The sequence below is a fragment of the Cryptotermes secundus genome, unplaced genomic scaffold, assembly GCF_002891405.2.
Source record: "Cryptotermes secundus unplaced genomic scaffold, Csec_1.0 scaffold709, whole genome shotgun sequence".
NCBI lineage: Eukaryota > Metazoa > Arthropoda > Insecta > Blattodea > Kalotermitidae > Cryptotermes > Cryptotermes secundus.
This window is the reverse complement of record NW_019738358.1, coordinates 1131069-1158419: the sequence shown is the minus strand read 5'-3', so window position 1 is coordinate 1158419 and position 27351 is coordinate 1131069. Positions and strand designations below refer to the sequence as shown.

The following is a 27351-nucleotide window of genomic DNA, read 5'->3' as shown; positions in this document are numbered from 1 at the left end:
CCAATGTTAATATTTCAGGGATGTGGTCGGTAAGAACCGGCAGGTACGTGCAGGTGACCTCTGAAATACCACGTTCTACCTTTTTTTTTTAATTCTCTTAGCGGGGGGTGGAGTCCAGCTGGGTCCACTCGGAACGGCGGTCACTGATTGACCTATTGTACCTGCCCCGGGCGATTATGATGATGGAGAATTTGGTGGAATGAAGATTGGCAGGGGAAACCGAAGTACTCGGAAAACACCCGCTCCAGTGCCACTTTGTCCACCACAAATCCCACTTGATCAGACAAGGGATGGAACCCGGGCCGCCGCGGTGGGAAGCCAGCGACTAACCGCTTGAGCTATGGCGCGGCCTACGTCATACCTTTAGTAGGAAACCTTACGGCAAAAAATTCTTCTTTGTTAAAGACTTCTCCGTAATGGCGATTTTGTTTCGCAGCTTATGTTGAAAATTAGATTCTAGTGTCTTCTTAATGATAGTTAGCGACTTGTGCTACTGTCTGATAATGACGCATCCTCAAGGATATTTTCACGGAATTTAACCAGCATATTTTTAGGTCGTATGTGATCTGAGATAGCCGGGATAGCTCAGTCGGTACTCCGACGGTCTATGGGCTGAAAGGCCCGGATTCATTACTCGGCAATGCAACATTTTCTCCTTTTCCACATAGTCCAGACCGACTCTGGGGCCCACCCAGCCTTATCCAATGGATACCGGGAACTCTTTCCCCGGGGTAAAGCGACAGGGTGGTGAAGCTGACTACTCACCTCCATCCAGTGCCGAGGTCAAGATGGTTGGAGCTATGCCTCCACTCCCCCATGTGTTTTCATGGCAAAGTGCTTGATTAACTATGGAAATCTGTGAAGAAAAGAGTCAGTTGGAAAGGGGCTGGAAGCAGAGTGCAAGCCACTGTTAGAAACCGTTACCAGGCAACGATCAGTGAAGACACTGAGGCTGGAAATGACTTGGCGTGATTTTGTAAAGTATGGAAATAACGACATGTTATAGTTATTTGTAGTTACGATCTGTAAGTGTACAATAAATCCAATTCAAAATCCCGTCTATAACAATTCCGTACTGTGCCAATTTTCATGTGAGCTGGATTGTGACACTGGATTCAAACTGTGTAAGGATATTTAAATCCGTACGATTGGCAGCACTGCATATACGAAGAAAGTGACTTGACAAGAGTTGACTGTTAAGCAATTTATAAAGGTTACGAAATAGGCTACTTACTGGGCTTCAAGTGAACTAGATACGCGATTGCGAGGCAACGAAATATATGATGGATGTAAACTGTGTTATAATCGCTCGTAGGATCAGAATGTCGTTTCCCGTTGTGTTCCACATAGCAAGGAGGGGCACACTTTCCTCACATCACACTGTATTTATTTCTTTTGTTCCTGTTGCCTACTTTCACAAGACGAGTGTTGTAGTGGGGAGTCTGACAGAGAGAACCCAAAGATAACTTCACCTTTACTGACGATGTGATTGTCACTAGCCACTTCTTGAAGCATACTCGACTGACAGAACATCACCCTGATGTGTGAGTATGAGTTTAATTTTCATTCTTTGTTTAGACAGATAGATTTAGGGCACAGAAATTCATATCTCCCAAAGATTGCACAGGAATAGTCTGGATTCTAATAATTTAATCCTGTTTTATTCACCGGTTTCATAAATCAGCTTCTTTACTCGTTGTGAAGAGTTTTTCCCTGAGATATAACGCCGTGTAGTCTGTTGGAAGTCAATGGAAGTTCGGGAGTAAGATGTCGCCCTCCATCTTCAGGGTTGAAGGATAAGAAAACAAGAAACTAGCACGAAGCAGATGAAAAGCAGAGCTCATTCATGTTGGTATCTTATTTGACTTATTCTTATGCCATGAATATGAAGGCGTTATGTTCCTCCAAAATGTCGGTTCACCTCCAACAGAATGCATGGCGTTATATCTGAGATGATAGAATGTTTAATAACCACGACACGGAGTACCACAGATCCCACATCCGTACAGGTTCTTCGCACAAAACGAACATGTGTTCACTCAGCATGCTTCATCGTTTTAATACTAATTAAAAAGAATAGATTTATATTAAATGTGTTATTTGTATACAACTGGATTGGCAGCACTGTTATGTGTTTTGGGATCTCGATTTGTCTTTAAGTCGCTTGCATGGTAGCCAAATGCAAAGCAAAAAAATACCTCACGGTTGTTTACACAAAGACTAACAGTTGGCAGCAACAAACGACAGTGTTTCAGTCTGTATTACATTGTCAACATTTACCGAAGGAGTAAGCTTCTTCTATCAAACCCATAGCACATATATTCAGTGAAATCGTGATTAAAAAATGTTCCTCAGTGAGCACATGTCTTAAAATATGATCAATGGGAAGATTATCTGCAGAAATGCTACGTAGAGATGGGAATTCTCAAATCTACTCTTCATTTTTAATGTCCATGCCATGAATTAAGGTGTACACCAAAAACTCTCAGGAGAAATTTATTATTCTCTGTTAAAAAAAAAAGTAAAGTTATCCCTGTAACAAGCCGTGAAGGCCCATAGGGTTGTGAGACGTTGAGGCTCCCACATTATCTAGACAATCGGCTCATAGATGGCGGTGAGGTTGTCAGCCTTACTCGCCGGCCGCGCTTTACTCCCCAGGAAAATTATTTAATTAATTCCTGGTACTCATTTCTGTTAGAAGCTGAGTAAACCGCAGTGCCTAGTGACACAACTCTCATTAGTATCTATGGATAACCATAACGTGTATTAATTTTAACTTCTGTGTATATTTAAATGAAAACAGTGGGGAAATTATACACTTATTAAGAGAAGATAATTCTTTGTACGTTAGATATTTCAGCGTTTATTTCTGACAAAAGAGATATTTTGCCTACAGAACAGGCTGTCACGTGTTAGAACACTGAAGACTTGTCTTTTGTGATGTGATGCCGTGCACTAACTGCTGAGGTCTACTGCTCGGAAAAAAAAGGTGAAAAATTGCCCAAATATGGTTACTAGGATAATAAATTTGAAGAAACGCGTAGCAGCCGATTTTAGAACATTTGTCTGGGGGAAATAAGAAAATTCAGGTCAGAGCATCTTGCCATTCTATGGTCACTTTCGAATGTTTGTATTCAACAACAAACCGGCGAGAAGTTTACTGAATATTAAAGGCAAGTATCTGGTTTTCTTTCTTTAAAATGTCGGAAGACGTGCTAATTTAGCATTAAAGACTATATCTTACTGATATTACGGGGTTGAAATCAACGTTCCGGAAGTTGGATCTACTCAAATCCCCAGGCCAAGGTAACTACTGAGTTGTGTTCACTGAAGGCGAGTAAGTCCAAAATGTCGATATATCGCAACATCATCAGAGCCCGGTATAAATGACACATTAACTGCCAACAAAATTTATGAGAACAGAATCCGCTCGCAGGTAAAAATACGTAACGTCAAACCTCGCTAATACAATTACAGTTAATCCGGATGTCGGATAATCCGCATCGAAATATGAAAAAGGAGAAATTTTGTACACAGTTGGGTACATACTTTAAAAAGAACATATTGGACTGAGGAGAAACAGGGATTGTAACAAGAGGGCTTTCAGGCTGTGCTGAGGGCACGTGGAGAAACTGCAAACACGAAACAAAATTTCAAGATTGGTTTGAGCTGGAAGGGGAAGACCCCATATTTCAGCTTCTGACAGAAAATTTCCTGCAATGACATTTTCTTGTATTTTTCATAAGCAATGTCATTAAAATTTTTCCATTTATTTGTTTTTTAGGTTTTTTGTCTTTTAGGCTACCTTTTGCTTCATTAATCCGGGTAAGCTCTTTCATATTCCAGTTAATCCAGATTAGCGAGGGTTTACTGTAGTTTCACTTTCGAAAAGATGACGGCCACAACTATTTGCATTTCAACGGTAGTTCCACCTCGCGGCAGATTTCTGTCCGTCATAAGGAAAATGCAAACAGGAACTCTCTGTCCATTGTCCGGTTGCTAGCTGAATGTTCAGTGTTTAAATTCTTTCATTAAAATCCTATTAACCCATAAAAGTGCAGCGGTACACGTATGTATCACCTTTTCCTATAGTGGGAGACGACGGACACTGATTGGCTTATGGTACCTGCCCCGGGTGATTATGATGATGGAGAATTTGGCAGGGAAAACCGAAGTACTAGGAGAAACCCTTCCCCAGCGCCACTTTGTCCACCACAAATCCCACTTGACCAGATCCAGGATCGAACCCGGACCGCCGCGATGGAAGCCAGCGACTAACCGCTTGAGCTATGGTGCGACCTATGTACCATATACTTTAAAATTTAAAGGCAATTAATTTTTCAGAAAATATTTATATGCTTCGTGTGATTCTTAAAAAGAAACATAGATGTCCTACTGAACAATATTAAGCGATTGGCGTTCTTAATGGAGCCGAATTTTGTTTTCTCTGAAGTACATGACGCATTCCTAAATGCTATTCAAATGAAACTCAAGCCTAAATTTTTGTTATGTAATTCTAATCGCAATTTAAGAACGCGTTATTATGCTTGACGTGTAATTCAAATTATCAATAAAACAACAGCACATAAATTAGGGATATGCAATATTTTGTTGTTTACTGGTCTGCTGGCCAGAAGTCGGTATGTATCAGCAAAGTCCTGTGATCAGCCGTCATGGCACAGCTGATGTTAATTTTGTTCTGTTTTCTTCTTGACACCTCTCGCAAGTGGGACTGTCACTTAGTCCCAGTTTGAAGAGGTGTCCTTTAAGGTGACAGTGTCCTGTAAGTAGTCCTACCACCCATCGTAGCTGGTTCCTGCTTAACTTCAACAGTTATCCTGTCTCTCTCAGAGACAAGCTTCTTACGAAAGATCATAAGAGGACCCTCGAAACTGACAGCGTTGTTAAATAACAAACAAACCATTCATTCAGAAAATCAAAATTTTGTTGCTTTTGTCTCAGGCTTCTACTAAACATCGTAATATCTTCATTACCATATAGCTCTGAAGAGGTCATGTGGGCGAACTTTCTAAGAAAGTGATATTTGGTATCTCTTCGCAAAGTGAATTTTGTCTGCTTCTCCCATGACTTTCCCTTTTCACCATCTCTTCTAATCTCTCTCCTTTACCTCTCACTTTCTCTCCCTCTCTTTCTGGTCTCAGTGCTTCAAAATGTTAACCGCTGGATACAGTTGACAGATCAAGTTTCCATTTTCACGGTCTCACTGGACCAGTTTTTCTGCCGCCCATTTCCCTTCCTTTCAGTCGAACCTGTCAAACTGCACTGCTGTGAATAAAACGGAATTTGCTTCCAAGTCGTCTGTCATGACCAGGGCATGGATTTTGATGACATGTCTTCTTCTTTTCCTTGTATCCTATGCGATGCTCTTAAGTATATAAATCTCGGTTATGAGCTGCCGGTTACAGAAAAGTAAATTTTATAGGTAATTTCTTCCCATTTTTTGACATTTCTAGGTTTAAGGTCATTTTTTTCATGTAGGGGGTAATTTTTAGTAAATTTTTGGACTTTTAAGAGTACTTCTTGTCATTTTTGGCCATTTTACGGAATTTTTCTTCATATGCTTTCTGAAATGTGAATAACATGGAAGCGAAGTGTTCTTTCTTCTCTCCTTTAGGTCATTTTTCTGGATTTTTTCGGTCATTTTATATGTCATTTTTTGAATATTTTCAGGTCATCAAAATCCGGGCCCTGCATATTATATTTCTGGGTCAAATTTTAGGTTATTTTTCTGGATTTTTCGGTCATTTTATAGGTCTTTTTTAAATATTTTCAGGTCATCAAAATCCGGGTCCTAATCATGACGTTTCTTGAGTTTACGGTTACCAACAAACTCAAAGGTTCCGAGATTTTCCTGCCTATGACGTAACTTCAGTTTCGTAGATGTGAGTCTCTCACAGCCGTGGCTGCGAACAGTTATATCTTCAGGGATATAACGCCTTATAGCCCGCTAAAATTCAAATGACGTTTCGGAGGAACATGTCGCCTCTATTTTCAGGGTCGAAGTGAAGGAAGAAGCCGGTACGAAGGAGCAGAATGGAGTCTACTTCACGCTGGTTTCTTTCTTCACTTACTCTCCAAGCCCAAATATGGAGGCGACACTTTCGTCCAAAACGTCGGTTGACTTTTACTTGACTACAAGACGTTATACTGCAGAAGATATAATTCTTCAAGACTTAAATTGTTCTAGTGCAATGGAATATGAAATTTGAGATTTTAAAGGCAGTAAATATAAATATAATTTCTTCCACGATGTGAAGACGTGTAGCGTGATATACTAATACCAACGTTTCGGAGAAATCTGGTACCTCTGTCTTCAGAATTGATTTTGTGTATTGAAAATATGGGCAGCAGGTTACTCCGAAAAGTTCGTAAATATTCACCAGGCAGTATGACGTCACATTTAAGAAAATCGTTGACCTAAGAGTCACCGCTGTTAGAACCTCAAGTCTCTCAGAGTGAATTTAGGTCTTATTCATCTATCGTCAGTTTACTGTATCTGTATACACTTTTATACTCCAGAGGGAGGAGGTTCCTCCGAAATGTCGGAAAATTTCTATCAGGTTGCGTGGCATCATCTCCAGAAACGACAGTAATTTTCGTGTTCGACGTCGTCAGAATCTCAAATTTCGCGTAAAAATTCTTCGTCCTTTGCAGGGAGGCTATACTAAAACTATATTATCTTGCAGAGAACGGGAGCAGGTTCTTTTGAAACGTTGGCAAATATTCACCAGATGTTATATCACATATTAGAGCACAGTTACCGTATTTACGCATGTATAGGCCGCACATTTTTTGCCAAAAATTCAAGAGGAAAACTGGGGTGCGGCTTATATTCGAAATCACACTTCATTTAAAAAAAATATATTCATAATTAGTAATACAGGGTGTTCTACTCCTGAAATAATATTCCAAGAAAATTATTTTTTCTATAATTTCTGTCTGAAAATTGTGCTGCGGCCTATACACGCACGCGGCCTATACTTCCCAGTGCAGAACACGAACTCATGTATCCTTCCCCCACTTTCAAAGCCACGCCGTCATTGGAGGGATATAAACATTTATGCAAATTCAGCCCCCCCCCCACTTTACATACAGCGTGATTCTAAATTATTGTCGGGATTTCTGTGGCATATAATTTTCAAATCAAAATTAACCAAATAAAACTACCTACGAAATATGAAAGTGTAACTCAAAAAGTTTTATTTTTTGTAGAATTAATAATACAGAATTCTAAATAACATCAACATGCGTGCTTTTCATTACGTAAGGTTTGAAAAATATAGGCCAAGGAAACCTCGACAATAATTTAGTACCATTCTGTATGTCATGCTTCTGCATTTAGTCACATTAAAATTCGTCAAGGCGTCGACTGAGCAGAAGGTTAGCGCAGTCGTGGTTTGTTCTGAAAGCGCTATGAAAAGAGCCCAGCTCTGCAATAGGTGACAATTATAAACGTCACGCTTCGTCTGTTTTTAGTCATAACAATTTCGTCAATTGGACAGAATGCTGAACGTCATCAAGATTAATGCTGGAAGTGGTATGAAAAACTTCAGCGTCCCTGTCGTCGTCATTTTATTGACGACACCTCAAACAGTGTCATTTCGGGCATCGCGGCTTCAAATTCCACAAATATGGGCCCCATACCTCTGCTCTAGAAAACCGAAATTAATGGCCGAGGGGATCTGTTGCGCTGTCCACGCGACACCCTCTATCCGCAAAATTTGGCACTAACATCGCCGACAAGCGACGGTTGCTCGGTCGGTATAGTTCGCTTGCGGACTACAGGCCACGGAGTTTTTTCTTTGTATGGACCTATAGCACCCGCGGCTGAAGTAGCTGCATTAAATAATGAAATGAATTGTTTTCTTGCAGAAATTATTTCACGATTAAAATGATGCACGCCAGGACACCCGCCCTATGTCTAGTCATGTTTTCGGCTCTAGCTGCAGGATATCCGTCTTCAAGCCCTGTTGAGAACACGCATGGTCCCACGAAGATCGAACTACTTGTCGCTAGAGGAGAGCAGGGCACGTCCATCGCAGTACCTACATCTACGGCAGCTACAGATACTGCCGACTCGAGGGAAAATACTAAATTAGCAACAGTAGGTATTTTATTCACGGTTTGTTTAATCCTTTGTTCATTTAACTGGCCTAGACCTGTTCGTTCTACTTGAGTTAAAGCTGCCGAAGCGAAAGACATCGTCTATTGATAATCGATTGGTGATACCTTTCTGTCAACAGATGGCATCAGTTGTAACCGATGTTTAGAGAAATGAACGGGCTCTCGATTGAGACGTATCTGTTTCTTATTCAAGGGCATTTGAGGACAGTATTTTTGGGTTTCTCTGTGCGACCGCATTAATCCGCAAACAGCCAAGGTATTTCTAGCAAATAGTTCTACGGCGGGGTTTGGCATTTTAAGGCTTAACGACGCTGTTATTAGCTGAGAATACACAGCGTTTGATGCTTGGTTTGTTAGTGAATAATGAGTTGGAAAGGATGTTGGAAAGGTGTGGGTAAGGACATAATTTGAGGCACAATCCAGAATTTTCCTGTAGGGACTGAGGAAATCCACGAAATAACTCAGTCGAGACATCAGGTGTCCTTACCGAGATTCTAACAGAAAGCCTTCCGAATACATGCCAAATTGTTGCCGCTTGGGTCAATTTTCTCGAGGCAAATGTACATATACTTCGTGAACGCAGGCAAGTTATTTTGTTTGGTAATAATCTGGTAGCCAGTCACGGTAGCTGAGCGGTCTAAGTCATGTACTGTATTCGCTCGATCGGAAGGCGGGATCGTGGGTTCGAATCCCACTCATGGCATGGATGTTTAGTTTGTGTGTGTGCGTTTTTCTGTGTTCGTGTACAGGTAGAGGCCTTGTGACGAGTTGATAACCCGCCCAAGGAGTCCTACCGAATGTGTAAGATCTAGAAAATCTTCTTTATTACAACCGTCACAACACAACTAATATCAGGATCAGTGACTCTAGCAAGAAGGTTTGCCTAGAAGTAAACATAGACAAAACTAAGTATATGCTGCTGTCTCGTCACCAAAATGCAGGGTAAATTTATGATATAAAGATAAGTAACAAATGTTTTGAAAATGTGGCACAGTTCAGATATTTGGGAACGACTGTAACAAATCAAAACCTGATTCAGGAGGAAATTAAGAGGAGATTGAACTCGGGTAATGCTTGCTACCATTCAGTCCAGAACTTCTTTGTTTCCTAGTCTGCTGTCTAAAAACATAAAAATTATAATATACAAAACTATAATTTTGCCCGTGGTTCTGTATGGGTGTGAAACTTGGTCTCTGACATTAAGAGAGGAACGTAGACTGAGGATGTTTGAGAACAGTGTCCTGAAGAGAATATTTGGACCGAAGAGAGATGAAGTGACAGGAGGTTGGAGAAAACTGCATAATGAGGAGCTTCATAACTTGTACTCTTCTCCAAGTTTAATTAGAATGACAATGCCAAGAATGATGGGATGGGAACGGCATGTTGCACGAATGGAGCGAAGAGGAATGCATATGGGATATTGGTGGGAAAGCCAGAAGGAAAGGGACCACTGAGAAGACCAACGCGTAGGCGGGTGGGGAATATTAAATGGATCTTAGAGAGATAGGATGGGATGGTATGGATTGGATTGGTCTGGCTCAAGATAGGGACCAGTGGAGGGCTCTTGTGAACATAGTAATAAACTTTCGGGTTCCATAAAATTCTGGGAAGTTCTTGAGTAGATGCACAACTGGCAGTTTCTCAAGAAGGGCTCAGTTCCAAGAGTGAGGTAATCAGTCAACGCGTAGCTAAATGTATACACGCCGTAGCTTAGTTGGTTGAGGCACTATATTACAAGCCCCAAGGTCGCAGGTTCGATTTCTGATGATATAGAAATTTTTAATCTACCTAAACCTTCCAGCAGCACTATGGGCCTGGGGGCGACTCGGTCTCTAACAGAAATGAGTACCAGAAATCTTCCTTAGGGTAAATGGCGGCCGGTGCGTAAGGCTGACAGCCTCACCGCATTCTGTGAGCCGACTATCTAGAAAATGTGGGAGCCTCGACGTCTCGCAACCCTATGGACCTCCACGGCCTGTTACAGGAAATAGCTTTGCTTTTTACCTTATCTTTATAACTAAATTTATTAAAGTGGACCTTGCGAAAATAGGATTGGGGACCGGATTAATCTGGCTAAGGACGGCGACCAGTAGCGATTTCTTTTCAACATTGCAATGAAACTTTGGGTTTGATAAATCGCTGGGAATTTCGTGAAACCGATTAAATGTGGTTTCTCAATATTGACTATTTCCTCTAAGTCAGTTAAAATGAAAACTGTAAGTTTCTCAATAAGAACCCGAAGAAAATGAGATTCAGTCTTATAAGAATTTACAATTCTATTTGAAATATTTTCCTGTACGGTCACTGTTTAACGAAAGTAATTTCTGACTGTAGCTTATGTCTAAAACATAATTTAAAGTGCATGATCATCAGCTAATAATAAAGGTCCTTTATCATCATTCTGAAGTTACTAAATTTTTTTACAACACTCGATGGACACCAAAATCACCATACTGAAAAACTCACTGAAAGCACTGGGCTTTTTTCTTCCATAAAGTTGTCCACTCAAGGCTTCACAGACGTTCCTTCATAGACGTTTTAACAAATTTACCTTCAGAGTAATGAACTCTGAGATGACAAATTTATACCTGAAATTAATATAAGTAAAGCACAACGAGGTACACAGATTACTTACTTACTTACTTACTGACTCATGGACCTGAGCACTTGTTGAGGAGCCGTCAATTCTGCAGCTACTCAACAATTTCCCAGCCTTTTATGGAACCCGAAGGTTCATCACCATGTTCACAAGAGACCTCCACTGGTCCCATCCTGAGCCAGATATATCCAATCCATACCATCCCATCCTAACTCTCTAAGATCCATTCTAATATTGTTCACCCACCTATGCCTTGGTCTTCCCTGTGGTCTCTTTCCTTCTGGCTTTCCCACCAATATCCTATACGCATTCCTTGTCTCCCCCATTCGTGCTACATGCTCTGCCCACCTCATCCTCCTAGACTTGATCATTCTAATTTTACTTGGAGAAGAAAACAAGTTATGAAGACGCCCTCCAGTTTTGGAGGGAAGCTGTGAATATATAGAATAAGCAGTCGCGGATAGCCGACAAGGGGTGGCCCACCAGCTTGGGAGTTTGGCGTGGGGCTAACAACTCCTCACCGTAAAAAATCAGTATGTTACGAAAATGAACACAGATTAGTTAATTAAAAAAATTCTAGAATATCTTGACTCAATTCAAAATATTTTTCCATTATATTTTTATCAGTCTATATCACCTACAAGCAAGACCAGTGCGCCTGTAGTCGATTCGGGGGACAGGACAAGAGTTGAATTGGAGAGCAACAAACCGGCTCTGAAGTATTTCCAAACTTTACTCGTAGATGTGTTGCAGGTAAGATTATTTTTGTATCTTCACCAACGTTTAATTTAAAGGAGAAAGTTAAGTACGAAGGAGAGTCAGTAAATAGGTCACAAATTGAAGTAAAACAACTGTAATTGAAAAAATAGGATTGCTATGTGTATCACTAGGTTGAAGCACAGTCCAGCTTCAAGAGAATGTAGGCAGCAGACGCGCATGCGTATGGCTCATGGAGACCGCGCTTGACTAGTGTGCTACCAAAGAGCAGCGTTCTGTTGTGCGTCTTTTGTAAGCAAAAGGACTCGATGCAAAAGGTACTTAATGGATTTGGCTTAGCCCGCCAGCCGTGATAAGGATTCTATGTGTTATATAGGTCCTTTGTTCCCCTTTCCATACTGCAGCTGCAGCCACTGGCCCGCTACTTCTTGCCACGGTTGTCCTCACCCACAACCCAGCTGCCATGTCTAGGAACACTGCTTGTGCCAACAACACGATTCTCCTTTCATAAAAGTGGATTAACCGTTTTTGTCTATATTCGTTTATTCCACCATTTACTGAATAGGCTTGAATGTTCATTTCCTTCCATGTCCCTCCATTCTTATGTACCTCTAACCTACCATATCCCTTGATTTATCTTAAAGACTGCACTTCTGCCTTCAGTACATCCGTCTGGGATTTGCTGCCAGGTAGTCACACGTTTTCCGATGTTTCTTAGGAATATAATGCCTCCATCTTCAGGCAAAATACAAGCCAGGACCACTGCTTGATATTTTCCTTTCCACTTGTTCTTCGACCGTAAACATGGAAGCAGTGTGTTCCTCCGAAATGTCGGAAAACTTCAGCCTGATTATATTCTTCACACTCACCGCTATGAAGGTAAAGCTGTCCCCTTGCTTAACTAATTAATCACTACGACGCGAAAACGTAAGGGGGAGTGGATGTATAGACTCACATTTTCTTGACCTCGGTATTAGTTGGATGTGAATGGTCAGCTTCACGCCCCGGCCACTTTATTCCCGGGAGAAAGATAACCCGATACCCCTTGGATAGGAGGCTGGGTGGGCCCCAGAGCCAGTCTGACGAAATGGAGAAGTTTAAAATGGTTGCCTCAACCGGGACTGGAACTCAGACCCCTACGTCGTCCAGCCCGTAGCAAGTCGCTATATCGACTGCTCTATTCCGGCTCTTACCGCGGTGGGAACCTCAAATCTCGTGTGAATTTCCATTGTTTTAATTTTAATAAAGTTTTCTTTTCTTATCCTAAACTTCACTTTCATACAGAATTGGACCTGCCATTGGGCATACCGTCCTTAATAAGACTTAATCTTTCTTTGTTCCCTTGAGGTTCTACTCAATGCCACTGATATTCCTCGCTTTTGATATATCTCATTGCTTATTTCACATATATTTAATAAGAAAAGTTATTTCCCATGTAAGCAACCCTTCAAGCCCAGTGTTCACTGTATGTACTGCCTGTCTTAAAGTTAAAAAATGTCTACACTTCCCCCACACAGCTGTGTGCTTCGTAAGAATCTCAAGATTAACATCATTTTTCCCCCATTTATTATATTTAAAAGCTGGTCTTTGTAACAGAGAAGCCGTGTTTTTTCTGTGAGATAGCAGATGGATTTTTTAATTTGATTTGATTTCGATTAATTTTTTAAATTATGCAAATCAACATTAATTCCGAAAATGAAAATCCCGGAGGTCCTTGGCCCATGTCTCAAACGAATAATTACATTCTTTCTCATACCTTCATTTGCTGTTGGTTACATTCATCCGGCACCTGTAGGCAACCCGTCAGTGATGTGCGGTTTTGCAAATACATTACGCAACAAGTGACGGTTGAATACAACCAACTGACTCAAACGCAACAGGATGCTACAGTATTGAGCTCACTTTCTTACTTAGCTGATCGGAAAAACGGCGCATGCGCAGTCTGAAATCCGCCAAAATGTTATCCTTTCTTCCCTCCAAAATGAAGTGTTTCTCACCTCTCCAATAATCTCTTTCCGCCTAAAGGTGAAAGGTAAAATTGTCCCTACGTTTAACTAATTAAGAACTACTCCATGATGGCGTATGGGGGAGTGGATGTATAGATCCGCATTTTCTTGACGTCAGCACTAGCTGGAGGTCAACTTCAAGCCTCGGCAAACTTAACTCAAAGGAAAGCGCACCCGGTACCCATGCTCTTTTTTATTTTATTTACCTCCTACTTCCTCTTTCTCGTGCTCCAAAGTGTTAAAATGTGAATCTCATTTAATGATAAATTTAGAAGAAATATTTTAGAGATCTGATATTTTCGTTTGATGGAGTAATATTTTAATATGAGTACACTGCGAATCTATTGCATTTCATAAACAGCCTCAACCAATTCTGGACACAATTCGGGAGGAAGAGAAGTATGGAAATGATGGGGAAAAACTTGGTCAAATCGGGCGCAGCATCGTGAGCGGTGTAACAAAGTTCACCAGTTTCCTTGGCTCCACTGTTGATGTAAGTATTGCTTGATTATATCCTCCAACTAACATTTTTACTTTACACTGCCTTCTTTGCAAACACTGCACAAAAATTGTGTAACGACCAAATATCTCTTTGCCTTCCGAATTCTTTGTCTCCACCAGCGTAATTAAAAAAATCTTCATACACATTGAACTGGGCTGTCGTCTATTTATTTATGGCTCTGCAGTCGTTTGTTGGACTTTGCCAGCCTTATCATTTTCTTGATCTTTTACACAGTTAGTAGGACTCCTTAGATGGGGGATCAGCCCATTGCAAGGCATTTACCCATACACAGAATAAATGCATACATTCATGCCTCAAGTGAGATTCGAAAACACGAACCCAGGGTTTGACCGGGCGAAGACGGTTCATGCTTTAGACTGCGCGGCCACTGTGATCGGCACTTGCAATAAATGGACGTTAATAAAATCCGAATTCATAAATTCTGGGCACGCGTAATTTTTTTGCGAATATATTCCATACTGAACCTACTCTTATTCTGCTGTGATGTCACAGTAACTGGGCATGCCCTGTTCTTAAAGACGTCTAATAGAACAAGTTTAACCATATTGCTCTTGACAACAGATATTTACGAAACATATGCAATTATTAGAAGAGCATTCGTGATGATTCGGACAGTACAACAGAACTTTCTTTTTATGGGTCGCCCTGTACAAGCGCGGAGATTGTACGCAACTGGTGACAGCAGCGACCTAGCAACGAAGGTGACACTGACTCGGGTTTGAAGAGGAAGAAGGGGAGATTCCATTACACCGGAGGGAACTGCGTCTGTTTTCATTTCTGTACACACGTACGTGACCTGTTTTCGTAGTTGGGGTGGCGGGTTGCAAATGACGCAGCCTATAGATGGACTAACTGGGAGAGCCGTAATGATTGCACTAAATACTAACCTTACAAAACGGCCGCGCCATAGACCAAGCCGTTAGTCGCTGGCTTCCCACCGCGGCGGCCCAGGTTCGATCCCGGGTCTGGTCAAGTGAGATTTATGGTGGATAAAGGGCGCTGGGGCAGGTTTTCTCCGAGTACTTCGGTTTCCCCTGCCAATCTTCATTCCACCAATTGCTCCACAATCACCCTCACCTATCATCTGGGGGCTGGTACAATAGGCCACAATTGGCCGCAGTACAAGGGACTTAGTCCCACCCTACTAGCATTTAAAAAAAACTTACAAAATGAGAGTTTAAGATTAATTATAAACATATCCTATCTATGATTCTGTATTTGTATTTGTAACATATCAAGACACCTGAAGATGGCCGTTTGGGGCCGAAACATGTAGTGTCAAAGCGTAAATTAAAATTAAGTTGTGAACAAAAAAGTTTTGCAATAGTCACGGACCATAAATAATGGACGTTAATATCCTATCTATTTTTAAAAATTTTGCCAGCATTTATGCTAGTAAGAGAAAGCCAAGGCAATGACATATCAATGTAGGATTTAAGCTTCTGGCTTATGGGATATCCTGCTTTTTGTAGTGCGCTGAAAGTCAAGTGACGTTCGTGAAGAACACATCGCCTTCGTTTTCAGGGTCGAGAAACAAGTCAGGCAAGAGAGTAACATGGAGCAGGCAGCAAGGAGCGTCTGCCTCACGCCGGTTTCTTACTTTCGTTATTCGTCGACTCTGAAACGTCGACTGAATTTGAAAGGACTACACGGCTTTATGTTACAGAAAGCAGAACTCTTCAATGATATCCAGTATTGCATTTTCGTATCCCCTTCACTTATTGAGGTTAAACTGGTTCAACCGCAATCTGCCCAATTTGATTCGCTTCGCTTAGTGGGGAGTCCAGCTGGGTCCACTCGACACGGCGGCCACTGATTGGCCTACTGTACCTGCCCCGGGTGATAATGATGCTGGAGATTTTGGTGGAATGAAGATTGACAGGGGAAACCGAAGTACTTGGAGAAAACCTGCCCCAGCGCCACTTTGTCCACCACAAATCCCACTTAACGAGACCCGGGCTTGAACCCGGGCCGCCGCGGTGGGAAGCCAGCGACTAACCGCTTGAGCTATAGCGCGGCCTTTGCCCCATTTGATAATTTCAGTTACTGAAAGAGCAAGTAAAATAAATATGCACATAATTTATATAAAAATTATTACGATTTATCAGCAAAATTTTGTCATTTCTTTGTTTATTATTAGCATCTAATAAAATATATGATTTCCATTAATATTCCTTTACGACGTACATTTCTTTTTCACTCTGTGTACTGGTTCGTGCAACATTCGGATATCAAGGAGAGAGCGCAAGAAACGCCAAAGGCTTATGCACTATGTAGGCCTGTAGACAGAAACAAACAGACTTTTATTAGTTTATATATTTACGCTCCATAGTCTATCACGGAATTGTGTCCTGGCCCGCTACTAAGTTCGGGTTTGTTAAAGAAATCCGAAACTACATCTAAATAAAAGAGCAACTACAGACACCTGTGACAGAAAATTGTGTCTACGTTGAAATATGAAGCTAATAAACCAAAAATCACTGACCACAGCACTGCAAAGTAGTAACTAAATAAATTACTTTACTGTAGAAACAATTACGTAGCGGAAGGGCGAACTGCCATTTTTTTATGCAAGATGGCATTCGTCTTTACATTCTTGAACGCTGTCTCAAACGCTACTACATCGCGAACGGAGGGCACTAACAAGACCAGCAGTGGGCAAATTTCTTGGTGCTGTAATAGGGACTGAATCCCGAAAAGAAGTCCACACAATATTTCTGAATTATCTTTTAACATGCAACAACATATAATATACTACATAATGAATGTAATTACTCACCACACTAGCAAGAAATGATGCTCCTTGAAGGTTGAGGCGCATTTCCCAGTGTTTGATGCTTTCTTACATTCGTTCACAAGGAAAACTGTTCACACTGCATATGCAGAAATATATATACGCACTGCTACACAACGTCAAACTGATAGAATGTAAAGGTTACTGGGCATTTTGACTATGCCCATTGTCCGGCATTCTAGAAAACTAGAGAACACAATATTTTGAAAGCTGGATCTGTTTCCGTTATCAGATGAGAATGAAGACACTCACTCTGTTAGGTCCCTTAGGAAGAGCTAAGCTCAATCAACAGAGTAGGTGTCTTCCCTCACCTGAGGACGGAAATAGATTAAGTTTCCAAAACGTTGTGTCCTCTAGTTTTTTAGAACACCGGATGGACAACGTCCAGAAACCCAGCAATTCGGAACGTTCAACTTATATCACTTCCTCAAATACACACACATTATGAAGTAAACTGCGGAGCTCACTAACGATTCACAATTCTATGACGAACTGCCTGTTCTCGGAAAAACACTGACTGCTACTAGGCATACCGATAGCCAAAATTGAGATCCCGCGCTTCGTGGTTCTCCCGCTCTTTCTCCCTCCAAACTTTGTCCTTTTCTTATCCTGTGAATCTGGGCGTATTTATCGAACAACAATAAAGCACACCAGTGTTATTAGGAATTCCCACAGATGCCGCAAAACCATGTTCTTTTTAAATATTATGGCAGCAAAATGTCGACAAAGATGACGTGGAGAGACATACAATGCTGAAGAATTATAGGCCTACTATTCTCCTGATGTCATCTTGAAAAGTATATAATCGGTGATACACCGCATTTTGTAACTGTGTTAGAAGAAAACTGTGGAGTTAATGCTCATTGCTGCGAAAATCAACCAAAACTTGTGTTCGCGTAAAAGAAATACAATATTATACTGCTTCAGAAATGAAAATGGTAAAATGGGACCTACTTTAAAAATAATTTTTCACAATATACCCGAGGCCCAAATTTTTTTCTCTCGTGTCGCATCCAGCCAGCGGGCCATAATTTGCACGCCCATGAATCAGAAGATTGGGCATTGAACCTACTCGTAGCAAGGTGTACTTTTATTCTAGTCATATAAATTCTGCAGTCTGAGAAACAAACCAACACAACACGGAATCACGACACTGATTTTGACAAATCTCACTGCTGTTATCTGTATAGAAATAACAAAACTGACACTTCAATTTTTATACTTGCCAAGAATTAAAACTGTTCCGTTTAAGCGTCTTTCGGACCAACAAACCGCGTCGCTGCGTAATAACTTACAAAAAGATAGAACCCATAGCTGCCATAGCTTGCGCGCGCAGGGAGACAATAAAACCCAATGACATGTCTCAACTCCACTTCATTGATAATACATCGTTCTCATAAACTCCTAAAGACACTTCTAATTCTCCACGCCACCACTCGAGTGCGCGCCACTGTCTGAACGTTCAAGCTAACTTCTAAATAGCAAATATCACGTATAAATCAACATGAATTATATTTCACGTACTTATATTATGTAACTATTAATTACCAAAAATCATATCAATCATCATAACAAGTATTTTGAAGTTATACGTATGTGCACACCAATCCATTATCGTTGACTGCACATTTTCATGGTTCACGGATTTTTGGTTGCTTTCAGAAAATAAAAAAAGAAAATATATATATAAGGTGTAACATAAGTTGAGATTCTCCAAAATAAAATTTAAACATTATGTAATTCACTGATTTTTATGAATTTGGTACAGAGCAAGAAATGGCACATTATAAACCGCTCACGTCATTATAAATTTCGTGGAAGTGTATTCTTTCCAAAGCTGCAAGCAGCTCAACTAATCGATAAATGTTGCACTTTTGTGAAACCTGAAATTTCCATTACTAGTTTCACGACAGCTAGCCATGGGTTCCCCTCTTAAGCCAGACAAATTCTGTCTGCAACATCAAGTCATAATTCTTTAGGATCCATTTTAATGTTATCCTTCCAAATATGTCACGCTGTTAGAAATACACTTCCTAATTTTTTAATAAACTGATAAACTCTTCATGGAGAAAGAGTGTCATACAGGAAATGCTTTGATTGTAGCATAGAAACAACTCCCAGCAGGTATGAATACAGCAATGATATAAAGTAAATATGTAATGCTGTTAGCTTTTCTCATGATGCTGTCATTCAAAAAACACCTGAACTTCTCCCTTGGACATTGGTATTAAAATAAATCAGAGCAAGACAAGAATATTATAACTAATCAAATCTAGGAGGGCAAGGTCCTCAGGTCATGTAGCATGCATGGGAACTAAGACGCATAAAAATTGCAACCAGAGAACTTGAAGGATCACTGTGCTGACCTAGGTAAAGATGGGAGGATAACATAAAAAATAGATGTTAAAAAGTATTGTGTGAGGTTAAGGACTGGATTCATCTGATACAAGAAATGGTCCATTGATGTAATCAAAATAAAAATTTACTCGAGGAAGAAAAAAACAAATGCAGAACAAAACTAAATAAATGTCATTGGAATAGCTTACAGAATTTCTTTATGTACTGCATTCAGGAATTAGTCACAGTTCTGTCACTACAGTCACATTTGCCACAACATTTCTCCTTCCTTGTGGTTTATAAATTCAAAAAAGTTCAAGAATTTCATTTGCCACCCTCTCACTATGTTCTACCCAATTGCTGCTGTAGGCAATTAGTTGCCATTAGCTCTTGATAGGTTACAAACTGAAAATATTCTTTAGTCTTCATCTGTAACGTAATTGTTTATATGAATCAGTTTTCAGCTGATAGCACAACCCACAACTTGAAGATCAGACAGATATTTTCTGTTTGGCTATCCATTATTTAGACATGATTCTGTGGATGGATTCTGTTATCATCATTACTAGAAAATGCCCATTGAATATTTAATGGACAATTTGACAATCCCCACCTCAAAGCAAGTTTCTACAGATAAACCTTCCACTCACATACTCTTTCACATTATAGCCCTTGAGGGACACTCTTAAATCACATCACTGAATATGAATGCCATGAATTTGAAAACTTCTGGAGAGATACATGATAGAATAGGCACGATAATTACAGTGTAGAGGTAACTTCTTCGACAAAAGTAAAGACTGTACTACTGACTGAAACACTGCTGTTCATTCATGCCATCCTCTGGTGTTATCATAATCACAAATAAACAAACACTGCCTCACTTAAACTAATTATATATAGATTATTATAATTAAAATTAATGTTTCATGTTTCATGTTTCTGTCCCTTCAGTTTTGAAAATCAAGATTCTCGTGACAGTGGATATTAAGGTTATGGTCTCCTTGTATGTGATGATGTGTACTCTGGTAGACAGGTACCAAAGTTTCAGAGGCTTTCTACCTTGATGATGGAGGTTCTTTCAAACCTCTGGTAGCTATAGCATGTGATGATTTCAGTAACTGAATTCTTTCTTCTAGTTACCATATGAAGTACTGAAGAGCATCACAAGGAAGGCAACAGAGACGCTCAACAATGTAGGAGCAAAGATAGTTGGTATTTGAATCAAGGACTTTGTTGGTCTGTGAACTGTTTGTTGAAAAGGACAATAGATATTCACAAAGAAAGTTTTCAAGTCTGTACAAGAAAAGTGGCAATTATTTGTAATTATGTTATATATTTACAATATTGCTAGATTTTGATTGTTCATGTAACTGTCTACAATTCTATGGTTATTTCTGCAATTTACCAATTTAATTCACCTTTACAGTAATGTAAACTCTGCCAAACAAGAGACTGAACACATTATTGCCTGCTTTTAATTTTTCCTACAATCACAAAATGTGGAAAGAGAGAACATGCTTGTATGTATGGAGGATGAATGTCCTTTGTTTCGTCAATTGCAAAGTAATACACTACAGTTATTTCTGTGATTAAAGATGCCATAAAACTGTTAACACAAAGTGTAATATTTTTATCAGTTTCCATTGTAATCTTTCCTACATTCTTTTCTTTCCACACTGCCATGCATCATTACACTTGAATTTGTTGTATAGAAATTGTGAGCTGCAACCACGAAAATATCACCAAGAATCCAGAAACTCCACCCAGTTGCCATGAACAGGCAACCTGAAGTAAGCATATTTTCACTGCAGTTTACATGTTATAGGGGACACGCAGTAGCATAGTTGGTTGAGGCTGAAAAGTTTTGAAATATCTTCTATAAATTCTTAGAATGCACAATATTCCAGAACTGCAGACAAATTTGTACATGATTTAAGTGATATTTCTGGAGTCCTGAATACATTTGTTTAGAAATATGTCATTCATTCATTCATTCAGTCATAAACTTTAATGTCTTAAGATACAAAACAGAAGATAATTTTCCATGGATATGTCTACCTGAATGTCAGTTTTACCATAGTTCCAAAAATAAAAACCCAAAGCAGAATTTTATGAATGAGTAATCTGAAACTCTATGAATCAGTTAACACAAGGTTAAGTTATAAAGAACAGAAATATTTTCATTATTAAGATATAACACTAAGTAAATAATTAAAAAGCAACAGACTGTAATATGTTTACTTATTTACAACACAGATATATTTATTACATCATGCACAAGTATGCCCCGACTTACATATATATTTTAATTTATGTGAATTTTTCTTTAACACATAAATTTGCTGCTTTCATATAGAAAAGTGAATTTAAGAAAACTCTGTTGTAAACAACATCTATTTATAACATTATTGCTACTGGAAAAAGAATTTCAAATTATGCAACTGCTCTCAAAAATGTAACCATCTTGTAAGTCAAGAAATACCTGTATTATGTAAGACTGAATGCATATTTTATTATTATTGTATTGACTGTATCTGTTATATAACTTAAAAAATTAATAATAATAATAATAATAATTCCCAACACCATTAGCTATAAAACAATATTCAAATTGTTTCTATATAATAAATTAACACTGGCACATTACAACCAAACAAATATTGTTCAAAATTAAAACAATGATGTGTACTTCTTTTAGGAAGCAATGCTAATAAAATTATGCAGAACTTTTCAGATATCATTGTTACCATTGTACATTTCATACATTCAATTCAGTAGAATACCTATGGTACAACATGCAAATTTGATCTATGAATACAGGAAATATGTATGACATAAGGGATAAAATATGGATGATGTATCAAAAAGTTTCATATTGATCTGAAAAATATGAACAACTGAAGTTCTTTGTAGAAAATACTCCTTCTAAGATAGAAGAATATTTAAGCTGTGACTCAAACATGCTGCAAAACTTTTACACAAGGTTATCACAGAAGATACAATTCTTCATAGTCACCACTGGGACAGCCTCAAATCCAACAGGGCAACATATACACACTATGAAATAAAATATCACACAAAATATTTTTAGACTCTGCTGTAAGTGAATTGAGGATATGAAAATATGGCCTCAAGCTCAGCCTACTATATCCCTGGTACCCATTGCATTGGACACTAAGTGGGACCCAGAACTAGTCTAAAAATGGTTCCTGTAGATATCTGGAATGTAATTGCAGCCATACAACATGACACTTCACTGATTGAGCTATCCTGGCTCATAAACAGAAATATGTTCTATGCTACTATATATACAATTTGAAAAAATTATGAAAACACTTAACTGTCATATCAGAGTATATGATACCTGTTAATTCCTCTTAATGTGCCTTAAGACACAAACCTACATTGATATAACAGACACAATTTGTATCTAGCATCTAAGGACTAAATTTTAGAAACAAGAGAAGGGGTAGAACTTAAATTATTTTAAACAACAGGTAAAGGTAAAGTTGTCCCTGTGCTCGATGAATTTAAGCGCTACGTCATGAAGGGGTATGGGGAAGTGGATGTATAGATCCACATTTTTTTTTACCTCGGAATTAGCTGGAAGTGAGAGGTCAGCTTCACGCAATCCGGCCGCTTTACCCCCGGGGAAAGAGCCCCCAGTACCCATTGGATAGGAGGTTGGGTGGGCCCCAGAGCCCATCTGGATTTGGAGAAGAGAAAATTCTTCACCCTACTGGAACTCAAACTCCGACCCCTCATTCGTCCAGCCCATAGCCAGTTGCTATACCGGCTGTTCTAAAATAATAATTATTGTTATTATAATATTATAGTAATCAGTTGGTTTAGACTTGAACTTCTTAAAGCAAACTCTTGTATTTAGCAGTTATATACAAAAACCTTACAATCCATCCACTTAGAAAGCAGCATATATGGTATCTGCATTGAAGAGAAAATCAAGTGGGCATATGCAAGTCTCGAAATTCTGAAACCAAAATGAGATGAAAAATCTTAATTTGTTTGCTGATGTTTTATTCTAAGACTTCACAAAATTTGTTGAATACTGTTTTTACTCTGAACATTAGCATGCAAACTACCTGATCCATCAGAAGTGTAATGCTTGGCAACACTAGAACAAATCAACTTGTCAACAAAATCCCCCCCCCCCTCAATTTCTGCCCCATTTACATAGAATATTTTTTTTTAAACAATGATCTGAGAAACTTTTCACTGAGACACTGTTGGATATTAGAAGGGATCAGAAGGAAGAAGTAGCTAGTGCTACAAATTGTGACTACTGTGAAAATAAGTTTTCTAGTAGAGCGAATCCTTGTTCTCATCTCAGTTCTAGAATTTTTTCCCAAATCTACACATGAAGTGACAGAGCAATTCTCACATATTCCTCCCCGCCAACCAAACTGGAAACAATTATGTACTATGTTTTGGATAGACATGCCTTTGATAACTCTGACTTCTGTGTCCTTAAAATCCTTATTAATCCTTTCCACAGTATACATAACATATTTCATTTTAAAACTAGTCCCCTTCGGGTTTCTATTTGGTTTATATTTGATATGATGAATGAAACAAGTATGTTCCAAAATTTCTCAAAATTTAAAGCTAATTATTCACCTTCTATATATTACCACATAAATTTATCAACAGCTGCAGCATAGCCGGCATAGAAATGGTTACATACAAGCAGCAGTTTCTTTGAGAAACTGAACTTAAAATTTCATTCTTAGTTTTAATCGAAAGTTCAGATCTATCCATAAGGAATGTAATATTATTCCAGTTTAAAAATGTTTAAACCTAAACTAAATGCCTAATTAATTCTGTATATTATCAGTTATGGTCCCTTTATATAATCTTATATATATATATATGTCTATATTGTACAATAAACATTTCACACATGTACAGACAACATAACATAACCTTACTTATTACATAGTAATATAATACAGTAGACCCTCTTACACACACAAAACTATGAAGTGCAGACTGACTCCACCATAGGTATCTGCAGTACGGGTACCCAAACAGGATGCTACCTCAGCCTTAGTGTAACCATTGTGGTAACAACACACTGGTTCAGAAAGGTTTTGTTTGTGTACCACTGGTGTCATAAAAGTGAGGTCTAAGAACGAAACTTGTCACTTCTCTTATTTCTTACTAGAAAATATATTTTCATGTCCAATGAATATGACATACACATGGTTTGAAAGCAGTGAATTATATGCATAAAACAACAGTCTGCTGCAATCTTCCACACACTAACACAACCCATAAAAAGTTTTAATGATAGTATCTGATGCACAAATGCACAGTCTTAATGTATGCAAGTGTACATAACAACTTATTTACATACAATATATCACTGCCTTGGTCTCTTCAACAAAAATCATGGGATGTACTATAAAATGATGATATGAATATTTAGCATCCCTTTCAGTCAATGCAACGATTCGTTATAAAATAGCAGACATATGAAACACTGCATGGGTCCCATTTCTTTCAGATCTCTCACAAAAAATGTATTATTTTTACTAATGCTTGTCTTTATTGTAGTTGTAGTTTTGAAGTATTATTTTGTTCATCTCTTCTGTTCTTTCTAAATTTCCAGTTTTGCACGGGTTGTCTGATAACCAGCCTCTCCATCTATCTTCCAAAAGCTTTGTTTCCTCATTTCCCTCCTGTGTTTTTTCTTCCTTTTTTATCGGTTCTTGACTAACATACTGTTAAAATTTTTATTTCCGTCTTCCTCTTCAGCATTTTCCTTTAATTTTCATCATCAAAACATATTCTTTAAGTATGTCTCTTCATTCTTTCTAAATTGTGTCAATTTAATTCTGTTATTAATTTATCCTCCAATGTACTTATTTTAAGAATTTTCTGCATCTTATTCTCCATATGACAATTCATTCTTCTGTATGTCCTAAAAATGTCATAATATCCATCTCTGACCTGTCCTCGCATCTGATCCATTCTCTAAAATAATCTTGTAGTAATTTTTCATGAACACACTTTTCTTGTCATTGACATTTTACATTTCTAAAGTTTATCCTACATAACTGATATAATTATCCTGCATTTTTAACATTTATTTAATTGCTTCTTTTATTCTTGCATTTATCAGTACTTCTCAAGTATTTAAGACTCTTNTCATGATAATAAAAACAAAATTATGGAAATTTATCAGAATAGAATTTCAATGTTCTTTCACTCTCATCATTCTTAAAAAATTTCCTAACAAATTTGTCACATACAATGCACTTGCCTGAAGTTGACTGACAGATGTGTCTACCAAGACGTCATTTCTCCCATCTGAAATGCTGCACACAGTTACACTTAAAGCACCTAGATATTATCTGTGGGTGGTACTTCTCAGACATAGCCCTCACACAGAGCTACGAGGTGGTAACAGCTCTGGATTTCACCTGCTTGGTAATACAATGCCTACGATATGAGAATAAATTTTTAAAATATTTCATGACAAATGTTTGCACCTCAATCTGTCAATAATGCCCAGAAAAAGTGCAAATATTTGCTTCAGCCCCTGAAGGTTATTTATATCTTCCAGTACAACACACGGATAACTGTAAGACTTGAGTATGAAAATGAGATACAAAAGAAACATGCATGTAGTCTAAAAGAGGGCAGGTATATTCAATTAAAAATACTGCAAAACTCTCAAAACTGTGTGAAGCCATTAGACAAAAGAGACCAGGATGATTAACCGCTGGAGTGAGGCTTCCGCACGATGGAGGATGACCTCACACTTTAGCCCAGACAGTGACCTGCTTGCAAAAGCAGAAGTGGGAAGTTCTGCGGCATCCCCTGCATAGTCCTGATGTAGCGCCATCAGATTTCTACCTCTTGGGACCATTTAAGAACTTTTTATCAGGAAAAATATTTGAGGACCAAAACGCATTGCAAAAAACAGTTGTACAGTACTTCACATCCCTTGGATAGGAACATTACTGTGAAGGAATGTTTAAACTCTTAAAACGATGGGATAAATGTCTGAATGCTAACGATGACTACATGGAAAAATAAGCATTAGTATGTAGTGTTTCTTAACTCTGTTAATTTTTTTTTGCAATAAATATGTCAATGTAATTTGGTACTGTACCTTTAAATTCAGAATGCCCTCATACCTTAGTCTTCTAGATTTTTATTTACAGGATTATGAAAATAATGGCCAGGCTAAAAACTGTGTGACCTAAACGTCCAAATTCAATTTCCAGTGGAGGAGGTGATTCTTCCTTTACTATCATGACCTGTCCGATGGGTACTGAACACGATTTCTCTGCAGGTAAAGAGGCTGGCATGCAATAACCTTCAGGCAGTGCCAAACACTACAAAAGACTGGAGTTATACTGCCAGAAGAAGGCCAAGGCTTATAGCAGGCTGTAATGCTAATCTTTTACCCTTTACCATGTAGAAGAAGTGGTACAGAATGTGACAATGTTTAAAAGTATCAGAAGTGAACTGGTGTATGCGACTCTGATGGCCTTCCTGAGGTGAGGTTAAGAATTAAAATAATGATCAGACATGTGCAGAATGATGGACCTCATACTGAAATTTACTATGTGAGTAAACTTTTATATAATTTCTTTTGATTCATACTCCATTCATGCTTCTATCATTCTTACAAATTAATTATGCTTGAAAACCTTACCATGTCATTACATTCACACTGTATTTGCTCATATTAACAGAGACTAGAGGATAAATATTTAATCTAGATGATTTCTGCAGTGTACTCTTGTGTGATGCAGAAAAGTCTTTATGATAACAAGGAAATTCATTCTTATACCTTTCAATATTTTGTTAACAGTTTCATAACTGCCTCTGAAAATCCTGAATTCATTTATTGCCTTACTATAACCGTACTTCCACTGATGTAAGAATACCTTCACAAGGGCTGGCAGCGACGATAGTATTCGTCACCCTCCCGCAGTAGTCATGTGGTTGGATCATATGACTTGTATGTGTGCGATGTTCGCTTATGTCGGACAGTGCAGAACAGCAGCATCGATGAGATAAGTCCAAATAGCTGAAATTAAAAATACTTATGACAATACTGTAATATATCAGACAAGCAAAATATTTAGAGAAATTTATAGGTTCAAATTTTCCCCTCACATTTCTTGGATGACAGAAATGTTATAATTATAACCAGAATATTTGGTGACTATAAAAAAAACAAAAAATATTT

The 27351-nt window shown here is 38.6% G+C and overlaps 2 protein-coding genes across 5 annotated transcripts in view; one reads left to right on the top strand and one right to left on the bottom strand.

The window, feature by feature from the left end:
- The first annotated feature begins 1449 nt into the window (after window positions 1–1449).
- On the top strand, window positions 1450–22448 carry LOC111870877. Its single transcript, XM_023863489.2, has 5 exons — window positions 1450–1544; window positions 7894–8125; window positions 11372–11497; window positions 13829–13960; window positions 20261–22448. Exons 2-5 carry the CDS (start codon window positions 7913–7915, stop codon window positions 20342–20344), a joined length of 555 nt encoding a protein of 184 aa, XP_023719257.2. The 5' UTR covers window positions 1450–1544; window positions 7894–7912; the 3' UTR covers window positions 20345–22448.
- A 440-nt stretch (window positions 22449–22888) lies between these two features.
- The window catches only part of LOC111870882 (tetraspanin-9), a 49398-nt gene continuing 44935 nt past the window's right edge, over window positions 22889–27351 (bottom strand). For 3 of the 4 annotated variants that reach the window (XM_023863496.2, XM_023863498.2, XM_023863497.2), the window contains exon 7: window positions 26207–27189. In XM_023863496.2, coding sequence (XP_023719264.1) covers window positions 27097–27189 — 93 coding nt within the window. In that variant the 3' untranslated portion in view covers window positions 26207–27096. Of the gene's footprint in view, window positions 23113–26206; window positions 27190–27351 lie in introns of those variants that run through there. The other variant, XR_002843942.2, reaches the window with a different exon arrangement.

Excerpts from the sequence above, each read along its gene's own strand:
- LOC111870877 (XM_023863489.2), top strand. The coding sequence starts at position 7,913 with ATGATGCACGCCAGGACACCCGCCCTATGTCTAGTCATGTTTTCGGCT. Across the intron at positions 8,126-11,371 it reads AAAATACTAAATTAGCAACA|TCTATATCACCTACAAGCAA; the intron begins GTAGGTATTTTA and ends TATTTTTATCAG. Across the intron at positions 13,961-20,260 it reads TCCTTGGCTCCACTGTTGAT|TTACCATATGAAGTACTGAA; the intron begins GTAAGTATTGCT and ends TCTTTCTTCTAG.